The 24,658-nt window shown below is 33.8% G+C and overlaps 3 protein-coding genes across 4 annotated transcripts; 1 reads left to right on the top strand and 2 right to left on the bottom strand.

Moving 5' to 3' along the window:
- Positions 1-3,725: 3,725 nt before the first annotated feature.
- Positions 3,726-7,220, bottom strand: LOC146945480 (E3 ubiquitin-protein ligase). Of its 2 annotated transcripts, none has more exons than XM_085743815.1 (4): positions 7,051-7,220; positions 6,751-6,905; positions 4,268-4,422; positions 3,726-4,077 (listed from the first exon to the last, which is right to left on the bottom strand). In XM_085743815.1, the coding sequence occupies exons 1-4, from the start codon at positions 7,155-7,157 to the stop codon at positions 4,057-4,059; spliced, it is 438 nt and encodes a 145-aa protein (XP_085599941.1). In that variant the 5' UTR covers positions 7,158-7,220; the 3' UTR covers positions 3,726-4,056. The 2 variants fall into 2 exon arrangements, with proteins under 2 accessions (XP_085599941.1, XP_085599939.1); XM_085743813.1 differs by having other exon boundaries at positions 6,745-6,905; positions 7,051-7,215.
- A 2,046-nt stretch (positions 7,221-9,266) lies between these two features.
- Positions 9,267-11,820, bottom strand: LOC146945479 (Tetratricopeptide repeat (TPR)-like superfamily protein). The gene has a single exon (XM_085743812.1). The coding sequence runs from the start codon at positions 11,787-11,789 to the stop codon at positions 9,552-9,554; it is 2,238 nt and encodes a 745-aa protein (XP_085599938.1). The 5' UTR covers positions 11,790-11,820; the 3' UTR covers positions 9,267-9,551.
- Positions 11,821-15,591: 3,771 nt separating this feature from the next.
- On the top strand, positions 15,592-18,562 carry LOC146945478 (heat shock cognate 70 kDa protein-like). The gene is made up of 2 exons (XM_085748841.1): positions 15,592-15,811; positions 16,752-18,562. The coding sequence occupies exons 1-2, from the start codon at positions 15,592-15,594 to the stop codon at positions 18,389-18,391; spliced, it is 1,860 nt and encodes a 619-aa protein (XP_085604967.1). The 3' UTR covers positions 18,392-18,562.
- The last annotated feature ends 6,096 nt before the right edge of the window (positions 18,563-24,658 follow it).

Below are 24,658 nucleotides of genomic sequence, written 5' to 3'. Positions count from 1 at the left end.
TGTTTGGATCAATATTTTTAAAAATCTAATAGATAATTAAAAATATTAAAAGGTAAAAATTGTGGGGATTAGCATGTGTAAATAGGTCAATCGAATCATTCATTGTGGAACAAAAAGAGTAGTTATTTAGCTTAGCCCATGTAAGAGAATTCACGTGTCAAATTGAGTCGTTTTGGTTAAACTCGTCATCCGATTCAATCAAACTTAATTAGCATGAGTTAGGTAAAAAGGATCTTATTCTTTTTGTCAAATTGAATCAATCTAACTCAAAGATAAGTAAGTTGGTTTGGGATATACCTTTTTTTCATATACATATATAATTAAATGATATTCTATTCATGAAAATATTGATACTTAAACTAAATTTTACTTAAAACACTTTGAGATTAACACATAAATTTTAAATTATATTACTAGAAATAAAATAAAAAATGAAGGGCATCGTATATAGACAGAGCGTTCAGCATAAGACGAACCAACACCAACAAGATGGAAACAACAAAACAAAGGAGACAGAACACCCGAAAGAAAATTCATACACCTCATTCATCATAAACACCAGTAAATACACAACTCAATCAACGGCTATACCACCAACACCAATAAAAACAAACCTTCAAAATCAAGGCCAACACCACAACCAAGCTAAACACAAACACACAATCATAAACCAAACTTGAGCAAAACCTCCAACTCCATCGCGAATGCCCCACATAAACAAAGATCAATTGCCAAGATAATAATTTAAAACCATCAATCAAATGTACATCTTGCTCCTGCTGCGCTTGGAATGCCACATTATTTCGTGTTTTCCAAATAGACCAACCAAACTAAATAACAAGTACTTCATGTAATTCTCTCAACAACAACCAAAAAAAACAAGTATTCCATGTAATGCTTAACTTCCGTTAATCTAGCCACAAAATGATTGAGCATGTTCTAGTGTCTAAAATAAAAACTACAAATACCCAACAATGATGAAACCTCTCATGACTTAAACTATTCTTTTTTTTTTAAGAAGTCTTTTTATTAATTGATTTGTTTTATTCTGTTTGATTATTTTAAGAAATAATTGTAACTTTATAAATGAGAAAAAGAATTCATCTGATTTTGCAGTCAAGATATATAATTGATACCCCAAAACAAAATAAACTAGCTATGCCACTGCATGCTATTATTTCAATTTGCATGGCTTAAAAAGGTGTCAGACACACACACACACAAACCTGTACGTGTGTGTTGTTTTATGAATTAAGACGAGACATGCAAATATTTCATTTGAACTTAAACTCAAGTTTGATGGATAGCCTATTGCGGTTATATAAATGCTTATATATATTGTCATAAAAAATAAAAATTAAGACGACTTTTATTCATGAGCTCTACTACGTGCATGAACAGAACTCTTTAAGGGTTTTTTATTACGTTCCAATTCAAAAAGAAAATAATCTTGTAAGGATTTAAAGGCAGAAACTTGTCACTCACAAACTCAACCATTGTGCAGATAGATTATCGTAACTGATTCTATGTGTACTATCTATACAACCACAAAAACGCACCCTTTTCATTTTTATATGTATCAAACAAAGCAAAACGTTAAGATATGTGGAATTGAGGGAATAAGTAAACTACTACAAATGTGAAACAAAAATTTGAAAATGGTGCTGCCACGGTGCCCTCTAGGTTGTGAAGAATCAATTTTCTCACTATTGTATTCTAAATGCTATGCTTCCAATGTTGTGCCTCTTTGTGGATTTGATATTGAAAAGTAACTGCGTTGTTACAATACATCTCTGGATTAAAAGACCTTATCATGAATTATTGTGACTCTTGGTGAAGTGTTTTTTCCCAAACAAAGAACTTTATGAACAGTGCAACAATCATTGTATCAAGACATGCGTACTAGAGACTTGTTATCGGCAATTTCTGTTCCATTTCCAAAATGATTCTTCTATAGGGCACGGGATTAAGTGAGGGATATATTTATCCGTAAAATACTGTTTGATAGATAGGCTTGAAGTGGGTGTGCAATTCACTTTAAAGTATCTTGAAGGGGATTCATTGTCTTCTCATTTTCATCCAAAAATCCTAGATTGATGGGGGTGAATCGAACCTGAAGTTGAATTTGATATACATGCTTTAAAAATTCTTCGTGCAATTGTCATCTTCTTGTTCAGAGTTTTATAGCAGCAGTCCCCAGCACAGATCTAACGATGTTTAGGTTCGAATATCAAAATAAGGACATGACTTCTAACTTCATAAAGTTAGAGAATCTTGATTGTGGCAATTTCATTCGTTGCCAAACGATGCAATTTCTCCTTGCAACTTTGAAGGTTGTGCATGTGTTGAATACTCCAAAGTCAATGGACAAAGATAACAAGACTGTTGCAGAAACTAGAGAAAGACAAAAGTGGGAAAATGACGAATAAATATGCATGGGACACGTTCTTAATACAATGTCATATTCTTTGTTCGATATCTATCAGAGTCAAAATTTTGACAAGGATCTTAGGAAAAAATTAAAGTAAGTTACATGCAAGAAGATGCAACAAGAAATTTTTTTGTTTCTTATTTTAATGATTATAAGATGCTTGATATGGGCCTGTAATGGAACAAATGCATGAAATAGAACGAATGTTTATTAATTATAAACAGCATAAAATGTATATGGATGAAACCATAATTGTCTCTTCTACCATTGATAAGTTCTCTCCTTCATGGAAAGACTTCAAAAGAAATATGAAACGTAAAAAAGGGAGGACATTTCTTTTGATCAATTGGGAAATCATCTTCGATTAGAAGAAAAGTATCGAAAATGGCAAATTCTCATCCAAAAAACTTTGGAAACCTTGAACACACTCACTTCAAGTATATATTGTATATATTCTTTGACTCAAAGATGACTCTCCAATTGATCAAGACAAACTTTTTATGTTGCATACTTCTTTTGAAGTTTTTCCATGAAAGATGTAGTTTATCAATTATTGAGAAGACAATGATGGTTTTCATTCATTGATCAAAAAAAAAAATGATGGTTTCATTCATATGCATTTTATGTTGTTTATAATTATAAGAATTCATTCTATTTCATGCATTTGTTCCATTACAACCCTGTTATCAACCATCTAACAATTATTAAAATGAGTAACAAAAAATTTCTTACTTACTCTACTCTCATGCACTAGCAAATAAAATAATGGTTTAGTGAATGCAAATGGTGAAAAATGCCTGAGAACAAGCCTCAATTATGTGTGTCTTGATGTAGTGGCCGTTGCACTAATATAGAGCAAGAGACAATTCATTTGGGAAAAAATACAATATTAACCGAGAGTCACAATCATTCATGATCAGATTTTTTAATCAAGAGATGTGTTTATTCATTCGTTTACTGTCATGTAATAAACATGTAGTAAGAACACACCTTTACATTTCAATATCAAATCCATAAAGAAGATGCAATATTTGGAACCCAAAAAATTTGAAAACATTGATTTTGCACAAGCTAGAGGGAGCCTAGCGCCCTGGCAAACAGCAGTCGGGTGCCCACTGCTCAGCTGTTCTCACATCAATTTTACGTCGTACACTGAATTTTGGGTCATCCAATGTGTATCACATGATTTTTATTAATTTGGAAATCCCTCGCATCATCATCAACAATTATAATAGGTTTTGATTATCTAAAGGATAAAAATTAACAGAGAAATCTTAATAAAAACATGGATAAATTTGAATTAGGAGGATTATATGACCTGCATTCAAAACCTACCAATGTAAATAATTTCTTCAAACTTTCATATGATCGTGTCATGTGAAATTTTGTTTACCTCTGTCTAAAAATATATCAATAAATACCAATAGGGTCACATTTAATTCCTAAGAAAAGGAAACTAGACCCAAATTTCACAAGACAGTCGTGTGAAATTTTAACTTGAGTATTTTCCTAAGAAACACAGTTGTTTAATAGTGATACTAACCTATTGAATTAATTTCTTAAATTCATATATTACCATTTGAATGAATAACAATTTTTCTGACAACGCCCTATCTGCATCTTTGTCATCCTAAAAGTATCACATCCTGAAAGAAATAAACTGAAAATCAAAAACAAGTTCATAATGCTATGTTTGTAGCTCATCTAAAACATAAATTATAGCAAAAGCTCCACCAAACAATTTTCATCTGTGAGGAAAGAAACCATAAATCATGCTAGTTGTTGACATTGTAAAAGTGTCTAGGAAAATAACCAATCACATTAACAAGTAGTGACCTTTCGTTTTTTATTTTTCTTCTTTTCTTTCTTCTTCTTTTTCTTCTTCTTGCATTCCTTTACCGCAGGGAGATCATTTTGTTCCTCTTCACTTGCATCTGAGTCGCCAAAGGATACTACATGCCGGACATTTCTTTTTGAATTAGAAGTACCACCTAAAATTGAAGAGAATCACAAAGGAAACACTTAATGACTATCCTACAAATTCAATTGAAGAGAGACATAAAATATTAGCTTAATGGCTATAATACAAATTAGATTAATGTTTATAGAAATAAATAAATAAATCCATATCTGACAGGAAAGCTTATGTCTAACATTTTTTTTTTTTTTGAAACGGCTAAATTTTATTAATAATGCAACCGAGCTCAAGACGAGTAATAATGCAACCAAGCTCAAGACGAACAAGGGGCGCAAGAACCGAACAAATACAAGGATAACAAAACACAAAAACACCTACAACGATCAACAGCAAATTACAACAACACCACCAATTAGCACATCAAAGCACCCCTACATCCACCATTAGGCAAACACCAAAGGCTACTGCCCAGACTAAACCAATGCACCCAATTAAACAGAACTGCTGCCAGCCGAGGGACACAGCCAGACCAGAAAAACAACCCCCAAACGCACACTGCTCAGCAGACTGAAACCAAACAGCAGCAAAGACTCAAAACAACACAGCAGCTAGCAGAGAACTCTAAACTGCACAACCAGACCTGAAACATCCAGACACAGCAGACAGCGGAACCAGACTGCTTCAGCAGACCAACACACCCCTGCCAAGAGTGCCTGAAGCTACAGCACACCAAACTTACCTATTCAGACAATCATGAGGATTCCAACACCATTCATAGAAGAGGCAAGGAGGCGATTTCGATCTACCAAGATGCCACCTACCTGATATCGCCTTAATTCCCTCAAAAATGGCGTCAACGCTCTTGACCACATCAATAAAAATCCGATCGTTTATAGACTTCCAAAGTACCCAAATTGCCACGTGCCTATTAACCAATACCCCTTGTGGACTCACCAATCAAACATGGCATTTGAATAAACAAATTTTGTGGGGTAGTCGAGCTGATGCCTAGCCAATTCACCTTGGACAACAGTTCAAACAAGACATTGTGATGCAAAAATAAAGATTAATGATGTTTCCTCCGCTTGTCACAAAACACACATCTAGTAGGACTCTCCTGATCAAGCACATTACGCTTAGCAAGGTTAACTCTAGAAGGAATGCGATCACAAAGGAGCTTCCAAGAAAAGGCAATCACTTTCAAAGGCCCCGGGCTTTTCCACAAAGACACAAACGCACGTTCCTCCGCCTCACCCAATCTAGGGTCTAATAAAACCAAATCCTCCAACAACGAATACATTGATTTTACCGAAAACTTACCTCCATATTGCGGACACCAACACCAAAATTCCTCTACATCCGACCATCTCACCCCCCCAAAACCTCCTTAAGATTATTCAAAAGGAAAAGAGAAAAGAGAGGATGTGTGCATGTTGAGTCCCTAATCTGGCTCTAAGATATGGTGTGTGCATGCTGTGTCCCTAATCTGGCTCTAGGATATGGTGTCTGCATGTGTGGCCATGAATTGCCCTAACAACGGGTTTAAATGGGAGATAAGAGAGAAGAGGGGATATACATGTCAACTGACTCTAATCTGGCCATGCGTAAAGGTGTGCATGCGTGCGAGCAATCAAAAAGTAGGAACAAGTGTTACCCAAAAGGCCAAGACACAATATATATTATACATATATCAAAATTCCCTCATTCTAATACTACAAACAAGTAACAACCAAGCAGGAAAGCTCGACCATGAAATCGGAAAGATCACATTGACAACTGGTGCTACCATGTCTTACCAGTTACCACAATACACTCATAAATCACTAATTTACTATTCCCAAACATAACATTTCTTATATTGCTCAAAAAAAACATTTCTTAGTAAACATGGCAAAAGGATTATAAATATATGCATCAAATTATCACAAGCCAAACCCAATAACAGAAAAACACACATGACAACATATCACCTATTCAACTATTAATCCCTATTTTCCCACTTACATATTAATAATAACATATGCAATTTATACCAGTTCACCATTTCTTCTCTTAATCAAATTTTCATCATATTTTCGGTCATCATCAATGGACTGCAATAATATATTTAGCATATTTTGTGACTTTTTTATATGTACCCTAAACACATTGTATCATATATCATCATATATCTGTATCGGATACTCGGATACAAATATGTATCAAATTATCATAAGCCAGGTCAAACCCATCGTTCCACAATAATCACTAAAAAAACACTTCATATCATCATCATACAAATAATTACAGTAACAAAACATAAACCAATCACCACATCATCAATTAATAACCAAATAAAATGAACAAAAAGAAATAATCAAACACACACAACAAACAAAAACAGAGAAATTCAAACCATTGCTTGTAGAAACAGTTTGTTTAGCATTTTTAACAGCAACTTCAAGTAGATCAGGGTTAATAGACGCCAATCCATTAGGTTCCTTCAACTTCCTCTCCAAAAACTTAGCCAAAGCCGCCGCTTTATTCGTGGCAACAGGTCCACCAGGATGAGCCAATCTACTCCAAAAATCACAAATCCAAATCAGACCCACTAAAATTAAAGGAATTACAAATCAACCCACGAATTCAAAATAAAAAATTTCACCAATTGATTGGTTGGTTGGGTTAGTTATGAAGCGTAAAATTAAAAGAGGAACCCTACCTGGGTTTGGATTTGTGGGAGTTGGGAAGAATGGGAAGAGGAGCGAATTTGCTACCACGAAGTGCGCGTCGTTCATCTTCTGTAAGAGTTTCGATCTCTTTCGCCATTTCGAATTTGGAAGAAATTTTCCGTTGTGCGTTTACAGAAAATTTTAACTTGTCTTTTTAACTTTTTCAAATTCAATTTGATTTATAGCACTAAAGAAATAGTTAATTTGACCGGTAGTTCTACCATCTCTGTCCTTTTCATAAATTCTTCTTTTTATTACTGCGAAAAAGAAAGAAAAAGGTAAATGTCTTTCTTACCCTTTTTCTCATAAATTTTCTCCCTGTAATTGATAAATTTTTCCATAAGATAACTAAAATTTCATAGACAAGTTTAGTTTCTTATAAACTAAAATTGACGTGGGATCAACGTGCAATGTGTTGTATCATATGATCTCACATACAATGTAACATGCGTGGGATCAACGTGCAATGTGTTGTATCATATGATCTCACATACAATGTAACATGTTTAGTTAATGTGTCGTGTCATAGTATATAACGGAAAAATTATTTTAAGTGTGTGACGGTGATAATAATTGATTTTGAATGAATTGGTTCTAAATAAAAATGAGTTGAATGTAAAATGATTTATGTTTGAGTGTATTTATGCAAAAGTGAATTTAACAATAATTTTAAGGTTAAAATCAGTTGGAGAAGGGAAAAGTTATAAATTTTAACTTCAAGTAGAATCAATTCTACAAACAAAATCGGTTCTTTAAATTATCCAAATGATAAAATCTATTTTGATCCTCCAAAATTGAAAAATAAAACATGATAAATAACATTTTACAATTTCACGATGTATTTGTTAATTTATAAAATCGAGAGACTATTTTGGTCAATACTTACATTTTAGGATCAATTTGCCTAATCACTCTTTTGTTTTCCTTGTCTTTTCTTCTAATCCCCCGACTGATTGTATGTTTGTTTTTATTATAGGAAAATGCTAACCAGTGCCCTCAAGGCAATGGTTAAGGAAGCAAATATAGTAATAACTTTTAAACATGTGGATAACTTTATATAGTGGATAACTTTTAAACATGTGTTGAAAGCAACACTCCAATAGGTAGCTACAACCGAAACAGTGATTATTTCAACTAACAAAAAAAAAATCGAAACAGTGATTGCTCATGTAGACGTGAAAACAAACAAGCATTAAAACTAGATTACACCCCTTGCGTAGGGTGGAAATGTGTGTCATCTTTGTTGTCGTTGAGGAACAAATTTCTGTGTCGTCTATAATAATAACAACTATATTAATTGGCATCGAAATGCGTAGGATTGAGAGGCAGGGGAACCACTGAGGGGGTCTTACAATTCCTTTGAATTGAATAACCAATTCCTTTGCATAGAGGATTGCTATAACGTACAAAAGCTGTATGCACCAAACACACAATCATCAACATGGAATAGTAGATATTGTTCCCTTCGAAAATCCGAGACATATTTAAGTCATGAAAACATGCTTAAAGAACCCCAAACAGACGACACCAGTTTGGTTGAACAGTTAACTTTAGCAGTACCTTATAAAAGTGGAACTAATAAGGTGCAACTTAAGTTAATATTTCATGATAATCAAATGGCAGCAGTAGTGTTGCTAGTAGCATCAACGACATCAATTCATTCACAGATATGATCACTCATGCCTGTCACCTCGGCAATACCTCCAGCATTGTCACTACGGGGCCCGCAGGCATCAAATAGCTAACCCAGTAGCAACGGTGCTCAACATCCTCAAGGGCAGGGGCAACAACCATGCATTGCTGCAAAACTAAAATTCGCAACTGCTGATTGCAATTTAAGAAGTTGGAATAATGACAGACTTGTTTTCCAGACCAACACAAGCAAAAAGTATGAATTATATGATGACGTATTTCACGGATTATACAGTTCAAGAATATAAGTAAACATCAGCAAAATAAGATCTATCATTTGCATATAAATCAGATCAAACGCACTAGGGCAAAGTTTTGTGATATACATGAATAAATGATGTTTGTATCATAGACCATATATCCAGAACAGACTTCTAGATAATCCATATATCTACCCATGGCTGATGGTGGCAGTTTTTGGAAGTTGGACGGATTTAACACCTTGTATATTCAGAACGGTCAAATAGGAATTTCGGAAAGCAAAATAAAAGAGAACTAAAAGAATTCACAAATCTTGTAAATTTGAGAAATGTTTGATTTCAGTTCAAACATCTCATGTCATTCCAAGAGAAAATAAATAACAAGTTACACAGCTTGAGAGCTTGATAGTAGACTAAATAAAATATAGAAAAGAATGTGTCAAAACAAATCACTGATCAGCTGGAAGGAATCAAAGTTCTTGATTATAAATGAAAAACAATTTATGATTTCTCTTCCTCGTATAACAACTTATTACAACCAAAACCCATTAATAAGTCTCACCTCTAAAACTTTAAGTAGAAAATGAAGAGAGAACAGATTATGCAGCTCTACTTGCTTTCTTCTTTCCCTCTTTCTTTGGAGGACTTGCCGCTTTTTCTTTGACCATTCTCGACAAGACATCTGCTTGCTTTGTGTTCCCTTGCTGATTAAGGCTCTTGATCAGCTCGTCACGGCTGCTCCAATCTGTTGCACCTCGTTTCTCCATAATTTTACATAAGATGGAATATGCGTTGAGGGTCTTTCCTGCTGCTAAGAGAGTATCTAAAACCTTATCATAGTTTGAAAAGTCAATGATGATGTCTCTCTCGAGAACAAAATCTAACAATCTGAGAGCAGCAATCCTCTTTTCTTTCTCACAGAGAATGGATAGAAGGTGGTCAAAATCAGGCTCACATCCACTGTTCATAAGCAAATCAATTCTGCCCAAAGCTTCTTCAACATGACCTCTGATGAAAAGGGCCTCCAATATCTTTGAAACCAAGTCCATATTCTCCTTCACCCCCTTCTCCACCATATTTTTCATTACTCTGCTTGCAGTTTGGACCCTGCCATCTTCAAACAAACTCTCCATAACTGACCTGTAAAGGGACGAATCTGGTTCATGTCCAGCTTCAAGCATGTGGTCCAAAGCTGTTTTAGCATCAGCAGGTTCTCCTTTTCTCAAGTAACTCTCGATAAGCAATCTATAGGAATATGCATCACTATGAACCTTTCTCCTACTCATGATCGTAGCAATCTCAAGTGCAGATTCAGGGTTTCCTTCTTTCGAGTGTCCACACATCAAATTATTAAAAGCAACTGGATCCAGAACACCCTTTTTCATCAACTGCCGAAAAAACGTTTCCGCTTTCGCCGTCTTCCCATTGTCACACAGATACTCAATCATCCGGTTATAAGCACTAGCTTCCATTTCATAGGAATTCTCCGGCCTCAACACAATATCCTTCTCAATCAACTTATCCAACAATTTCTCCGCCCGGTCATACACATTAGCCTTACAGAAATTCTCAATCAACACACCATAATGACCCGCCTCCGTAGGAATACTCAACCTAATCATCGCCTTCAACACATCCGCCGCAGCATCCAAGTTCCCACCTTTACACTGACACTCCATCAACTTCATGAAAACCGAATTATCCTTAGGAGCAATATACCTCTCCACCATCTCCCCCAAAACATTTCCTGCCTCCACCATTTTATCAGCATCACACAACCCTGGCAACAACGTAGTAAACGTAACAGCATTCGGCTTAATCCCACAATCCTTCATCTCCTCAAAAACCTCAAACGCCCTATCAACCTTCCCCACATCAACAAACCCTTTCAACATAGTAGTATAACTAATCACATTGGGCATCAAATTCTTCCCTTTCATCTCCACAAACAAACTCTCTGCCTCATCAACTTTCTTAAACCGAAAAAACCCATGAATCAAAGTATTATACGTCACAACATCAGGCTCAATACCCCTACTTTTCATATCATCATAAAACCTAACAGCAGTATCTAATTTCAAAGACAAAAACATACCCCAAAGCAGAATATTATAAGTATGCCTAGTAGGTTCAATACCTTCTCTCAACATAGCATTATAAACCCGTTTCGCCATCATATACCTCCCCCTCCTCAAAATCACCTTAAACAAAGCATCATAAGCCTTAACACTCTTTTGATCACACTTCTGAAAGATCTTAACAGCTTCCTGAACAATCCCAGCGCGACCATAGCCTTCGATCAAAGCAACAAACATATCTTCATCATAAAGTAACCCCTTTTTAGGTAAATCAAGTAGAATACAACGAGCGTGATTAAGTTTGTTATAACGGGTTAGGATTTGAAGCATTTTGAGAGTGGTGTTAGTGTCATGAATGAAAAGATTGGATCTTTCGAGCCATCGGTAGAATTTTAAAGCTTGATCAGGATTTGCGGCGGCGGTGGAGTGAAGGATGTTGTAAACGAGATTTGAATCGAATTTGGAGACGACGGAGCGGATTGAGTGTTGGAGGCGAGTTGTCCAAACGCGGTTTGTGAGCATGCGGGTGATGATGTGTTCTGGGTTTTGGGATTGGGATTGGGTGGTCCGGGTTCGGGGTTGTGGAGGGTGAGATTCGGAGGGAGGTTCGGGTGGGGTTTGTAGAGGGAGGTCTGGTTCGGAGAGAGGTTCGGCGATGGAAGTAGAGGTGGAGAAACGGGAGAGGGAGGTGGAGGGGAAGATTGAGTGGAGAGATGGACGCCATCGGAGAAGCTTGGAGTTGTTGGAAATGAAAGACATGGTTGTGAGAAGTGAGATTCTGCAGCTTCGTGGTGAAGATTCAAGGTTATTAGGGTTTAAGACCCACCCTCTTTGCTTGCTAGTTTTTTTTTTCTTTTTTAACGGATGTAATATTATTTAATTTAATTTTGGTTTAAATGTGTTTTTTATCATTTATCTAGTGAAACTTGTGATTTGGAGTGTGTTTTGGAACAAGGAGTGAGTTGTAATGAATGTTTATCGTTGATTGAGTTCACTTACAACAACAGTTTTCACTCGAGTATTGGTATACTTTTAAAGCGTTGTATGGAAGGAGATGTGGAACACCGTTGCGTTGGTATGAGTCGGTGGAAAGTTTTCAGCAAATTGCGGAGAAGGCTAAGATGATTCAGGAGAAGATAAAGGATCGCAGAGTACACAAAAGAGTTATCATGATAAACAGAGGAACAATATTGAATTTCAAGTTGCAGATCATGTATTTTTTAGGGTTAACCCGGTGACTAGTGTTGGACGTGCTTTGAAGTCTAGGAAGTTGACACCGCGTTTTATTGGTTTGTATTACATTACAGAGAGGGTAGGATAAGTGGATTATCGGATTGCGTTATCACAGTCGTTGTTGAATCTCCATAGTGTGTTTCATGTGTCATAACTTCGGAAATATGTCTACGACCCGTCACATGTGATTTGAGTGGATGTTTCGCAAGTAAGGGATAATTTGACCGTGGAGACTATGTCATTGAGGATTGAAGATCGAGAAGTTAAGCGGTTGAGAGGAAAGGAAATTGTCTTGGTGAAAGTGATTTGAGGAGGACCTACGGAAGAGAGCATAACTTAGGAGTTAAAGGATCGGATGAAGGAAGCATATCCCATGTTTCCTTCAGGTAATTTCCGAGGACGAAAATTCTTTAAGGATGGGAGAGTTGTAACATCCTAATTTTTAGTTTATTATTATTTTAATTATTTAGAATCTCTGTGCTTATTTGATGTGTTTGAATGAATGTGGACGAAAATTCTTTAAGTGGAGGAGAGATGTAACATCACATTTTAATTATTAAGTGGTTCCACCTTTTTTATGTCTTCCTCCTCCAACCAAGCATTTTTTTAATCTAAATTGCTTCTTTACCATGCTTCTCACCATATTTGTCAACTGCAATAAAAATTGATGAATAATCTGATCTATTTGCAATAAAGTTGCTTGGTCCAGACTCCAAACGTTCTTCTGTTTCTCCATTACTATCTCACCCTCTTCCTCGTGTATATTGGTAGCCTTTCAACAGTAATTCAACAATGTTGCAGTCTTGAACAACTTTTCTAAAGTCGTGAATTCTCCAAGGTGATTAGTATGATTTCGTTTATCTTCATTCGATTGATGTCATCAAAATCCCCATTATGTACCATGTGAGACTGATGTCTTCCGCTAGAGTTTGCAATGAATCCCAAGAATTCATTTTATATGGATGACAATTGGACACAAACCCAATGGACACCCGCAAAAAAAATATCAACGATGGGTGGGTAAATCCCACACTAATGGATACGAGCCCGGGCTCGGGTAATTACCCGCAAATTTGAACAGGTACGGGTACGGACACTCTAGGGCCCACCCTGCCCCCTTGCCCGCACATTATATAGATTATACCAATGATTTTATTTAATATTAAATTTAATTAATTAATCCTAAGTCTTTTATATTTATTGTAATATGCGCTTGTTTTTTATATTTTAGATGCATTTTATTTGGCTAAATAATATGATGCGTAATATTTTATATGTTAATTTAAAATATTTCAGATTATATTTTAATTACGTTGTGATATTTTTTTATTATTTATTATTTTTTTGATATTTTTTTGCTTCTACCAACACGACAACTACAAGGGCTCCACCAAAACCAATGCGAGCTCATATTTCATCTATTTTATTCGCATTGACACATGTCTCATTAAAAAAATATTATAGTCAACCTAGACTATAGAACGAGGTCACGTAAAATCAGAACTACACTCGAGTTGTCCAAACTCAGGCTCCACCCAATGCTCTCTCTAGTTCTCCTTTTTCTCCTCAATATTTTCTTTTAAGGATTTTTCTTCTTAATATTTAAAACCTCGTTATTTTCCACTAGCGGAAAGACGGGAACTCACATGCTCGTCATTTAGCTTTTTTTATCGCACTAATTTACATGAAATTTTGATTTTGTTTAAAATTTTAAGTACAAATATTTGTGACTTTTAAACTGTAACAAACTCAACAAACCATTTGAAAGTAGAATTATTTTGTCCAACCATACTAATAAATCGTGTTCAATGACAACAATAATTATTAATAAATTATGTACAATGAGAACAATAATTTAACAAATATAATATTTTGTTTTAATAAGACTAACAATATAACATCTATTAAAAAAACAATATAACATTAATATAGGAAAATTATTTTATGGTGTAATTGGAATAATAAGAAAAAGTCAGTCCAAAATTCATATCCCTTTTATATATAGTGTATATAATATTGTTCCTATTCCTCTCAAAATAAAAAAATTGTTCCTATTTGTGGTGGAATATTCCTATTTTGATGAGATTTAATATTTTTAATTAAAAATTTAAATATTATAAATAAAGGGTATAATAGGTAAGAAAAATGTCAGCCTAAACCTATGTATTCTCTTTATAAATGGGTAAAGACGGGCACTCACATGTTTGTCTTTCCGCTCTTTTTATTGCGCTAACGTGAGTAAATTATGAACGGTATTTTATATGAAATAAAAAACATGTTTATCCTTTTCAATATCAACAGTAATTTAACAAATAGAATATAAATCATTATCTTCTTTAATACCCCAATAATATAACGTTAATATTTTGTTTAACGATATAATTGAAATTATAAAAAATTCAGTCCAAAATCTCAATCCCCTTCATATAGTAATATTATTTCTATTGTAGTGAGATATTTCCTATTTTCATGGAATGTAATTTTTGAATTAAAATTTAAAATTATATTATTAAAGAATAAAATAGTAAATAAAATATTTTAATGAAGGGTAAAATAGGTAATGAAAAATTCAGCCTAAACACTAAACTCATGTATTTTAAGCATATTTTCTTTATATATTATATATAGTATAAATATATTATAGAATAGAAGATATATTCGATCTAGTTTGTTACACGTTTTAAAAGATAAAGTAAAAAAAAATGGATATATCGTGTACATATAAGCATTGAGTTTTTTTTTTTTTTTTTTTTAAGGAATATAAGCATTGAGTTTGTTACCTTCTTTTTAACATCTGAATTTACTCCTATCTTGGAAGAGAAAAAGTCGGCGTAATTTTTTTTATATATACTCTCTCTTAAAATATTAGTCGTTTAAGTTTGTGCACGATTATTAAGGAAATGATTAATTGTGTTGATTTCAATAGTAAAATTAGTAATATTTACTAAAATACTCTTATTAATTGTAGTTAGTGGAGTAGTTAAGTTGGATGAAATTCAATAAATAAGAGTATAATAAAAAAAATTATAAATGCTGCATTAGTATTGTAAAGGGACAATTATTTTGAGAAAAATGAAAAATGCTAAAGAGGCAATAATTGTGAGACGGAGTGAGTAGTATAGAAGTATTAGTATAGTAATGTGTGACATATTAATTCCCACTTTTGGTGCATTAACTCCCATATAATTTGCTGTTTCAGTTCCTTTGTACTTTATTTGTGCAAGAATACGGGGAGTTTTCATTAACTGCAAAGTCATTTCAGAGTATTTTCCTTTGGAAGTGTTACTGTTAGTGAGTGGAAAACAAGAAGAAAACCTAGCAAGTTAAGATGAAAAGAAAATACGAAGGATGTGCTGTGGGAATAGACCTTGGTACAACGTACTCATGTGTTGCAGTATGGCAGGAACAACATTGTCGAGTTGAAATCATTCACAACGATCAAGGCAACCGAACAACTCCTTCTTTTGTTGCTTTCACAGAAAATCAGCGGTTGATTGGTGATGCTGCTAAGAATCAAGCTGCTGCCAACCCTCAAAATACTGTCTTTGGTAATCTCTTTGCTATTCTTTTTGTCCTTTCAGATTTTGAAAACTCGATGAATGTCTAATTTAGTCTCTCACAATTTTCTCTCTGCCAAATTTACTAGTCCCGTACATTTTTATATTGGAGACAAATTAGTCTCCCAAGAAAAAATTTTGATTCTAGGAAAGTTCTTTTTCGAGTTCTCAATGGTCACAGTAACAAACATTTTTCGAACTAGCAAATACAGATTGTGTTTTAAACAATCTGAAATAAAAATGGAAAACTTTTTCATCGGCCGTTGGAGCCCTAGTTGTAGGTTCATTTGTAGAAAAGAAATAATGGTAGTAACTTAACTATAACAAGTTACAAACAAGAGAAGAAAAACAACTAATGAAAGAGATAAAAGAAGATTCAGCCTCATCCCAAATGTGAAAATGAAGAGACACAGAAAATGAAAGCATTGTTCCTTTCCATAATGCCAATATTATTTTGCTGCTTCTGTTCAGTTTGATACTATTGCAGCATAGTCAATTTCATCGCGAAATCAAGTGATGCGCACATCAATTGATGCACAAAATTTGATCATAATATTGTTGTGTCCATCACAATTGAGTTTCGCAATAAAAACAACACCACTTAAAAAAATGTTTACTACCTTTAAAAATGTCAGGGACAACTTAGCCCGTCTTATTTAAAAGCTGAAGGACCAACCTAATTTCAAATTATTGACAAGTTCATTGACACAATTATTAATATTTATAGTCCATGGATCTATTCATTACTACCTTTAAAAGTTTGAAAACCTAAGTACAAATTGTTTAAGAGTGGAAGGCCCTAATATCAAATTATTGACATTTTCATGGTGACCAATACACGCATTAGTTCATGGATCTATTTTAAAGTTTCGTATGAGTTTAGTGACCAACTGAGTAATTAAAACTTGTTTATATTTTTTATTATTTTCAGATGCTAAGAGGTTGTTGGGAAGGAAGTTTAGTGATCCAGTTGTTCAAGATGATATACTTTTATGGCCATTTAAGGTCACTGCTGGAGTCGATGACAAACCCATGATTACGGTTAAGTACAAGGATCAGGAGAAGAAGCTCTATGCTGAAGAAGTATCATCTATGGTACTCACGAAGATGCGAGAAATTGCTGAGACATATTTAGAGTCAACTGTTAAGAATGCAGTTGTTACGGTGCCCGCTTATTTTAGTGATTCTCAAAGAAAAGCCACTATGGATGCTGGTCTTATTGCAGGCCTCAATGTTATGAGGGTAATGAATGAACCTACTGCTGCAGCTATTGCATATGGCCTTGACAAGAGAACTGATTATGGTGGAGAACGTAATATATTTGTCTTTGATCTTGGTGGTGGTACTTTTGACGTGTCTCTCCTAACAATTAAGGATACCGTCTTCCAAGTTAAGGCTACTGCTGGAAACACTCACCTAGGAGGAGAAGACTTTGATAACAGAATGGTGAACTACTTTGTTCAAGAGTTCAAGAGAAAGAACAAATTGGACATTAGTGGAAATCCAAAAGCCTTGAGGAGGTTGAGAACCGCTTGCGAGAGGGCAAAAAGAACACTTTCTTTCCTTGTTGTCGCTACTATTGAGGTAGACGCTTTATTTCAATGCATCGACTTTTCTTCATCGATCAATAGGGCCAAGTTTGAAGAAATGAATATGGACCTTTTTAATGAGTGTATGGAGATTGTTGAGAGTTGTCTTATTGATGCTAAGATGGACAAGAGCAAAGTAGATGATGTTGTTCTTGTCGGTGGGTCTTCTAGGATTCCAAAAGTACATCAATTATTACAGGACTTTTTCCAGGGGAAGGAGTTGTGCAATAGCATTAATCCTGATGAAGCTGTAGCTTACGGGGCAGCTGTTCAGGCTGCTTTGTTGAGTGAAGATGTCAAGAATGTTCCAAAGTTGGTGCTTCAGGATATTACACCTTTGTCTCTAGGTAGGGAATTATTCGGAGGTATCATGGATGTGGTGATTCCTAGGAACACTTGCATTCCTGTCAAAAAGACAAAACCATATAGCACAACTAGAGATAATCAATCTTATGACTTGATTGAGATTTACGAGGGTGAGAGAACAAGAGCTAGTGACAATAATTTGATCGGTTCTTTTCATCTTTATGGAATTCCCCCGGCTCCTCGTGGCAGCCATCTTTCAAATGTCTGTTTTGCTATTGATGAAAATGGTATTTTGACTATTTCAGCTAAGAATAATGCTTCTGGAAGTTCAGACGTGCTTAAGATAACCAATCACAAAGAAAGGTTGTCAAGTTTGGAAATTAAAAGGCTAATTCAAGAAGCTGAGAATTACCATATTGAAGACATGAAATTCCTAAGGAAGGCCAAAGCAGTGAATGAATTGGATTACTACATTTACAAAATGAGAAACGCTTTGAAGAAAAAGGATATTAATATAAAGCTCACCTCAATGGAAATTAAGAAGATCGAATCGTCAATTGCTGTGGCCACAAATTTGATTGATGAGAATAACCAGCAGGTTGAAATAGATGTTCTGGAGGATCATCTGAAGAGGCTTGAGAGTAGCATGGAACACATTATAGCCAAGGCTATTTAGGTTTTCTCAATTAAGATTTTGAGCATTGTCTTGCTGTTTAGAAAGCATTATCTTATTATAGTTAAGTAAGGTTTGTTAAGTTTCTGGTGGAGAACTATGCCAACAACAATGTGCTGAAACCTTGATGCAGTCACTCTTGTTTCCATTATGATTAACTTACATTTTATTTTATTTTATTAGTTTACAAATTTTTTTTGGTCTTCTCCAAGATTTTATTCTTCTGCATAATCATTTGGTTGATTTCCTTTGCTTGAGCACAGATGAATCAAACCATAGTTTATTCTCCATACATTTGATTACATATTGATAGAAACAAACCGCAAGTGCACGGTCTATCGAAGTAATAGTAGTAAGAAGAGTATCGTTCCACAAGGGAGTTGTTCAACTTAATTAACTTAAAAAGAATGATTAGAGGAGAAGAAAGTTTGTAAAAAGGAGGTTTGATTGCTGAAGGTAAATAACAATAATAATAAAGAGCCTTGGGATTATTGGTTTGTCATAATAACAAATCTTTCACTAGACAAGACTTTAACTTCTAATTCCATGGTTTACACCTTAATTTCTAAAGACCGGTTTCCCTTTAGCCCCTCACCTTTCCGATGAAAGTCCGGTGAGAGTTTACTTCTAGTAACCAAGCCTATTTCGCTGACTTGATTACTAGAGGATGCTTATAAGGATTGAAACTACTTGTGTCTCAATAATTGCAAAGACTATTTCGCTGCCTTTGCAATTATTGTCTAGATTCACTTGGTTCAACATCAAAGCTCCGCTCTCGCTTTATGAATTGATGTTTGGGATGATGGATTAACAATTATCAAACCCTCCACTTTCGCTTCTACAGTTTGATAATGGTTAATCCACGTTAAAACGGTGAATCTAAATTAGAAGTTATGGTTACATAGAATTAGGGTTAAAGCTTGGTTCGTTAGGATTATGTCATTAGACTTTCCCAACAATCCCAAGACAAGAAGAAGTCTACTCACTCATGTTCATCGTAAACATGGGGAAGAAGAGAGAAAGCAGTAAAATAAATTGCGAGAAAGTAAAGGGAAGAAAGAATCTTTATTAAAATACTTGTATTGAAATATTCTAAAAGGAGGTGAATGTTTATGATGGAATGCTACTCTATTTATAGCTTTACAATTGACTTAAAATCTAAGCAACTATAAGGGCAAAGCAGTAAAGCTGCAACAGGGTAACTTGGGCTCGAAGAAAAGCAGCAAAAGAGCTCCTAGAGGGTGGCACGGCCGTGCCACATGTTGGCACTGGCCGTGCCAAGCTTCTAACTTGGTAGAGACATATTTTTGTCTCGTATCTTCGTATTTCTGCACTGTATTTGCTCCAGTCCTCTTTCTTTTGCTCCAAGACACCTTTCGCCATATATTCGTTCCTAAAATAAAATAAAAAGCAATTTGTAGTAAAAGATTTAAAAAGGAAATAAATATGCAATAAAATCAAATCAAATCTAAATAAAACTAAACTAAATAAAGCATTAAAATAGACTAATTTATGACTCATCACATATCTTGTTACATTAGACTATATTTTAGTTTTTTTTCTGGAAGATTACTACCATCTGTTAAAACTTGAAATGTCAATTGAATGTTTCCAAGATGAAGGATTGCAAAAAAAAGTGGCAATAGGAATTTGTAATGAAAACAAAGCATTGGCAATTCAGCATGATGCTTCTGAACTGTTCAATTGTTTACTAATGCTTTCAGACTATGTAACAGTTAGATCTAATAGTAATGTTATATGCAAAAGAATCTTCCTAATTTCTGTTATATTTTTAAGCTATGTTTGCAGGTGGGGCATGTTTAAATATACTTGACAAATTATGAATTTTTAGAATATCAATATTCAATTGACCTGGTGAAGAAAATGTGATGCCAAAAGTGAAGTAGCTAAACAGAAATAAATTAATTGTTCCTTACAAAAAAAAGTAACTGTGTATTGTTGAAACTTGAAAATCTAGTAGTGAGAATGCAAAGAAGGCTAGAGATTAGGGATGAAAAAAAAAAATTTGCACCTCTGTCACGGGCAGAGGGCGGATATCTTGATGGATATCCGTGGATAAAATAAACAAATATTTCAATTATCCGTGATTTAATAGATACGGATGCGGATATCTATACCCGCTATTAAACTAAGTAAATTATATAAATAACCTTACTACCCTTTCAATTTTAGTAACAAAAAGCCTTAACACTATACAATATTATTACACGATGCTTCAAATCTCTCTAAAACAAACCAATAATATTACCCTTTATTTATGTTTTTTTTAATCAAGAGACTTTGTTTTTGTTAGATGTGATTACTTTTTTTTGTTAGAAATGAAATGTATGGATATTACTATTATGTATGAATATTGCTATTGTGTGTAACGATATTATTATATTTTGGTAAAAAGATAAAAATGAATGTGATGAACTTTTTTTTGTTAAATTTTAGGTAATTATAAAAAAAAAATCTTGGAAAAAAGGAAGATGGTTATAGTTTCTTGGAAAAAAAATTGTAGAACCTATGAACAAGGTGTTTTAAACATCATATCTCTTGTCAGCTTAAACAATGCAACTAATCTGAAACTTTGCTGGAATATCCTCAACTCTCAACAACCTTGGGCATCACTTCTAAAAAATCGAGCTTTAAGAGGTAATAAGGTCGTTAAACATCACATTTTCTCTTCTGTCTCGAGCAGCATAAAAGAATAGTATAAAGTTATTTTAGATAACTCTATTTGGCTTCTTGGTGATGGTAAAAAGATCAATTTTTAGACTGACTCTTGGTGTGGTCCACCTCTTGCATAAATCTTCAATATTCCTCCTACAATTTCGCCTCATCTTTAATCAACTGTTAGTGATTTTATAACCAATAAACATTGGCAAATCCCTTCAGCATTGTCACGGGTGTTCCCCAATATTTCTCAGCTTATTCAACATGTCAAGATTCCAACTGTAGACCAATTGGATCAGTTGCTTTGGAAGCACTCCACATCAGGCGACTTGATTCTTAAGGAAGCTTATGAATTCAAGCATCATCAATTTCAAGATCTTCCTTGAGCTAAAATCATTTGGAATAACAACATACCTCCTTCAAAGTCTCTTTTTGTTTGGAGATTAATGCACCGCAAACTTCCTATTGATGACAACCTCATGTCCAGGGGTTGCAATATCCCATCTATGTGCATCATTTGCCTAAAGAACACTGAAAGCTCTTATCACTTGTTCTTTGAATGCCCCTTTGCTATGAGACTTTGGTCTTGGTTCTCTTATTATGTCAATTTAGTGCTTCAATTTTCTTCTTTAGAAGAAGACATTTGGAAAATAGTTGAAAAATCTTGGTCCCCTCAGTGTAAGATTTTCATCATAGCGGCCTTAATCAATGTCCTCAACACTATCTGCTATGTCAGGAACAAGTTAGGTTCAACCATAAAACTATTCCTTGGAAATTGGTTGTATCGATGATAATTGTTTCTTCCTCTCTTTTGGGCAACTCAACTAGTAAGACTTCATGTAATCAAAGAAGTTCTATTCCATCAGAGATTTCACAATCCTCAAAACTTTCTTTTGTAATATTCATCAACTTAAGCCCATGCAATCAAAGAAGTTCTATGGCATCCCCCTCTTGTTAACTGGACCAAATGCAACATAGATAGTGTCTCACAAGGAAATCCAGGTACTTCAGCCTCTGGAGGTATATTTAGGGACCATAATGTTGATTTTCTATATTGCTTCTCTAAACCTTTAGGAAATAGCAATTCCTACTATGCTGAACTGTGTGCCTTTATGAGAGCCATTGAAATTTCTAAGCTAAAAAATTGGAACAATATATGGATTGAAACATATTCTTCTCCTGTTGTGCTTGCCTCTAAGAGTTCTAAGCAGATTCCTTGGACTTTGAGAAACCGTTGGAACAATGTTATGGCAGTCGTTAAGGGTCTAAACTGCATGGTAACACACATTTATAAGGAGGGAAACAAGGTGGCTGGCTTATGGGCTAACCATGGTTTCACGCTAACCTCTATTTTTTATTGGTAGGAAGCTCCTGTTTTTTTTTTGGATACTTTTGTACAAAACAGGTTGGGATGGCCCAACTTTAGAATATTTAGATCTTGGGAGTTTTGACCTAGTCCCATCCCCTTTCTAATTATTCTCTCATTTATATGGAATTTTGGTTGGTTAGCTCTTTGCTACCAACTTTTTTTGCTAAAAAAAAAAAATGAAGTTAAAAGTTCTTGATTTATTACAAACCTTAAATATCATGTGTGCATAATTGATATTTGAGCCTTGTTTTAAGTTGTTTTGATAGGACTTTTGTTTGAGGATAAACTAAGTTTTAAGTTGGGTAGAGTTAATAAGTGTTAAATTTATGTAGTTTTCAATATATCTTCACGAAACTTTTTAACTTTATTTCCAAGAAAGCATATGGAAACACCCCCAATTTATTGTACATATTAGATAATTAGGTGTTAAATATGATCATAATTGCTTTGATATCTTTTTATCGTGTAAAATACCAAGGAATGCAAAGAAGATGAAAGAAAAAAATAATTTGAGCATTGAGCAATTTTCTAATCGATCCAACAAATGGATTACCAAATCAAAAGTGAGATTTGGAAGGAAAACATGTCAAAGAAGTTTAATAAGCGAGCCACAAAACAACTTAGCAAATCAAGTCATAAGTTTGAGTAGTTTTTGAAGGAAAAATTCTCTAAACGATCAAATTAATTGTGAGTCATGACGGTTTTATTGACCTAAGGATGACCCGCTAAAGACTTCACTCTAAATCAACGTTAGTTCTCTAAGTGAACCTCAACTCTCTTAACGAATGCCCACTTTCCTAATATAAAAGGGGAGTTCAAAATCATTTCAAAGGATCTTCTAACAATTCTTCACGGAGGTACAATATGAACTTAAAATGGAGAGGATCTTCACCCGGTACAATAGTGGTGAAGCCCCCGATCCATAACAATCATAAACCTCATATGCCATGCCGATAAGTTTTTTGATCCCCATTATTTTTCCATTTTACATTTTTTTAGTCAAATTCAGATAATACATAAAAAGGAATAAAAACATAAATAATTTTTTTTTTGACAAAATAAATAAATAAATAAATAAATATTTTATAAAAAAGTGATTTATTTTCATAAAATTATCTAAAACAAACTTGAGTCGTATCTTTTTTATTTTGTGTGTATGAATTGTGTATAAAAGTGGGTTGGATTTAAACCCATAACCTTTGTTAAGCTTGAAGAAATATCTTATCATCTCATCAAAGACATATCTAATATTGTAGAAATTATTTTTTAATGTTTTAATGTGCACAAAAACTATTTTTTATTTACTTTCCGTAATTTTAAACAATACAATATCACAACCATTAATGCTATATTATTGTCTTTACATATAAATTAGATTATTTTATATGAATTAGTAAAAATAGCTTTGCATTATATTTAAAATTTATAATATATTTTTTGTGTTAACCCACCGATTCTCAGTGGAAAGGGACCTTGATAATCTATAGATTGGTAGTGAGGTAAGTAAAGTCTGACCAAAAACTGTTCCACACAAGAATCGAACACATGTTCTTCTGAATAATTCGTCATGTCGGAAGCTCATTAACCATTCGAGTTCAATTGCTTGGTTAATTTTAAAGTATTTTTTTAGTCAAACTGCGAATGTGTATAAAAGGAATAAAAAATACATAAGTACCTATTTCTTAAAATGTTGTATTTTTCATAAAATAATTTGAAATTCAGCTAAGTCAACTCTCATTTGTTTCTTTAATTACTTTTTATTTTATATTTATACAAAATTTTTATTTATTTTTATTTATAATTTTTAATGTTTAAAAAATTATTAACTATTTGTTGAAAAATGAACTATTATTAAGTATTTTTTATAATTTGAATAAAATATATTTTTTTATAAATAACAAAGAGAAATAAATAGTATTAATTAGTTTTTTTGTAGATAGACGAAATAACAATAGTCATTAGAAATTCACACACAAAAACGAACCAAAGTCATGATATCTGATTTAAAAAGTAAAAAATATATTCATTAAACTTAATTTTTTTTACCGATAGTTATCAAAAATATATTTTCAATATCACTTTATTTTGCCTTTTCTTTTTCAAAGTCTACCATGGATTTCACTTGATCATATTTTTTTCCTCTCTCTAAAAATAATTGTCTCTGACCTCTCTCTAAGAAGGCCAACATGTCGCCTTCCCTCCTATCCAAACCTTTTCCATAT

This window comes from Medicago sativa, chromosome 2 (assembly GCF_051527215.1).
Source record: "Medicago sativa cultivar Bolivia chromosome 2, Bolivia_mono, whole genome shotgun sequence".
In the NCBI taxonomy this organism is placed as follows: domain Eukaryota; kingdom Viridiplantae; phylum Streptophyta; class Magnoliopsida; order Fabales; family Fabaceae; genus Medicago; species Medicago sativa.
Note: the sequence above shows the minus strand (reverse complement) of the source record. Positions and strands in the feature narration are given on the sequence as shown.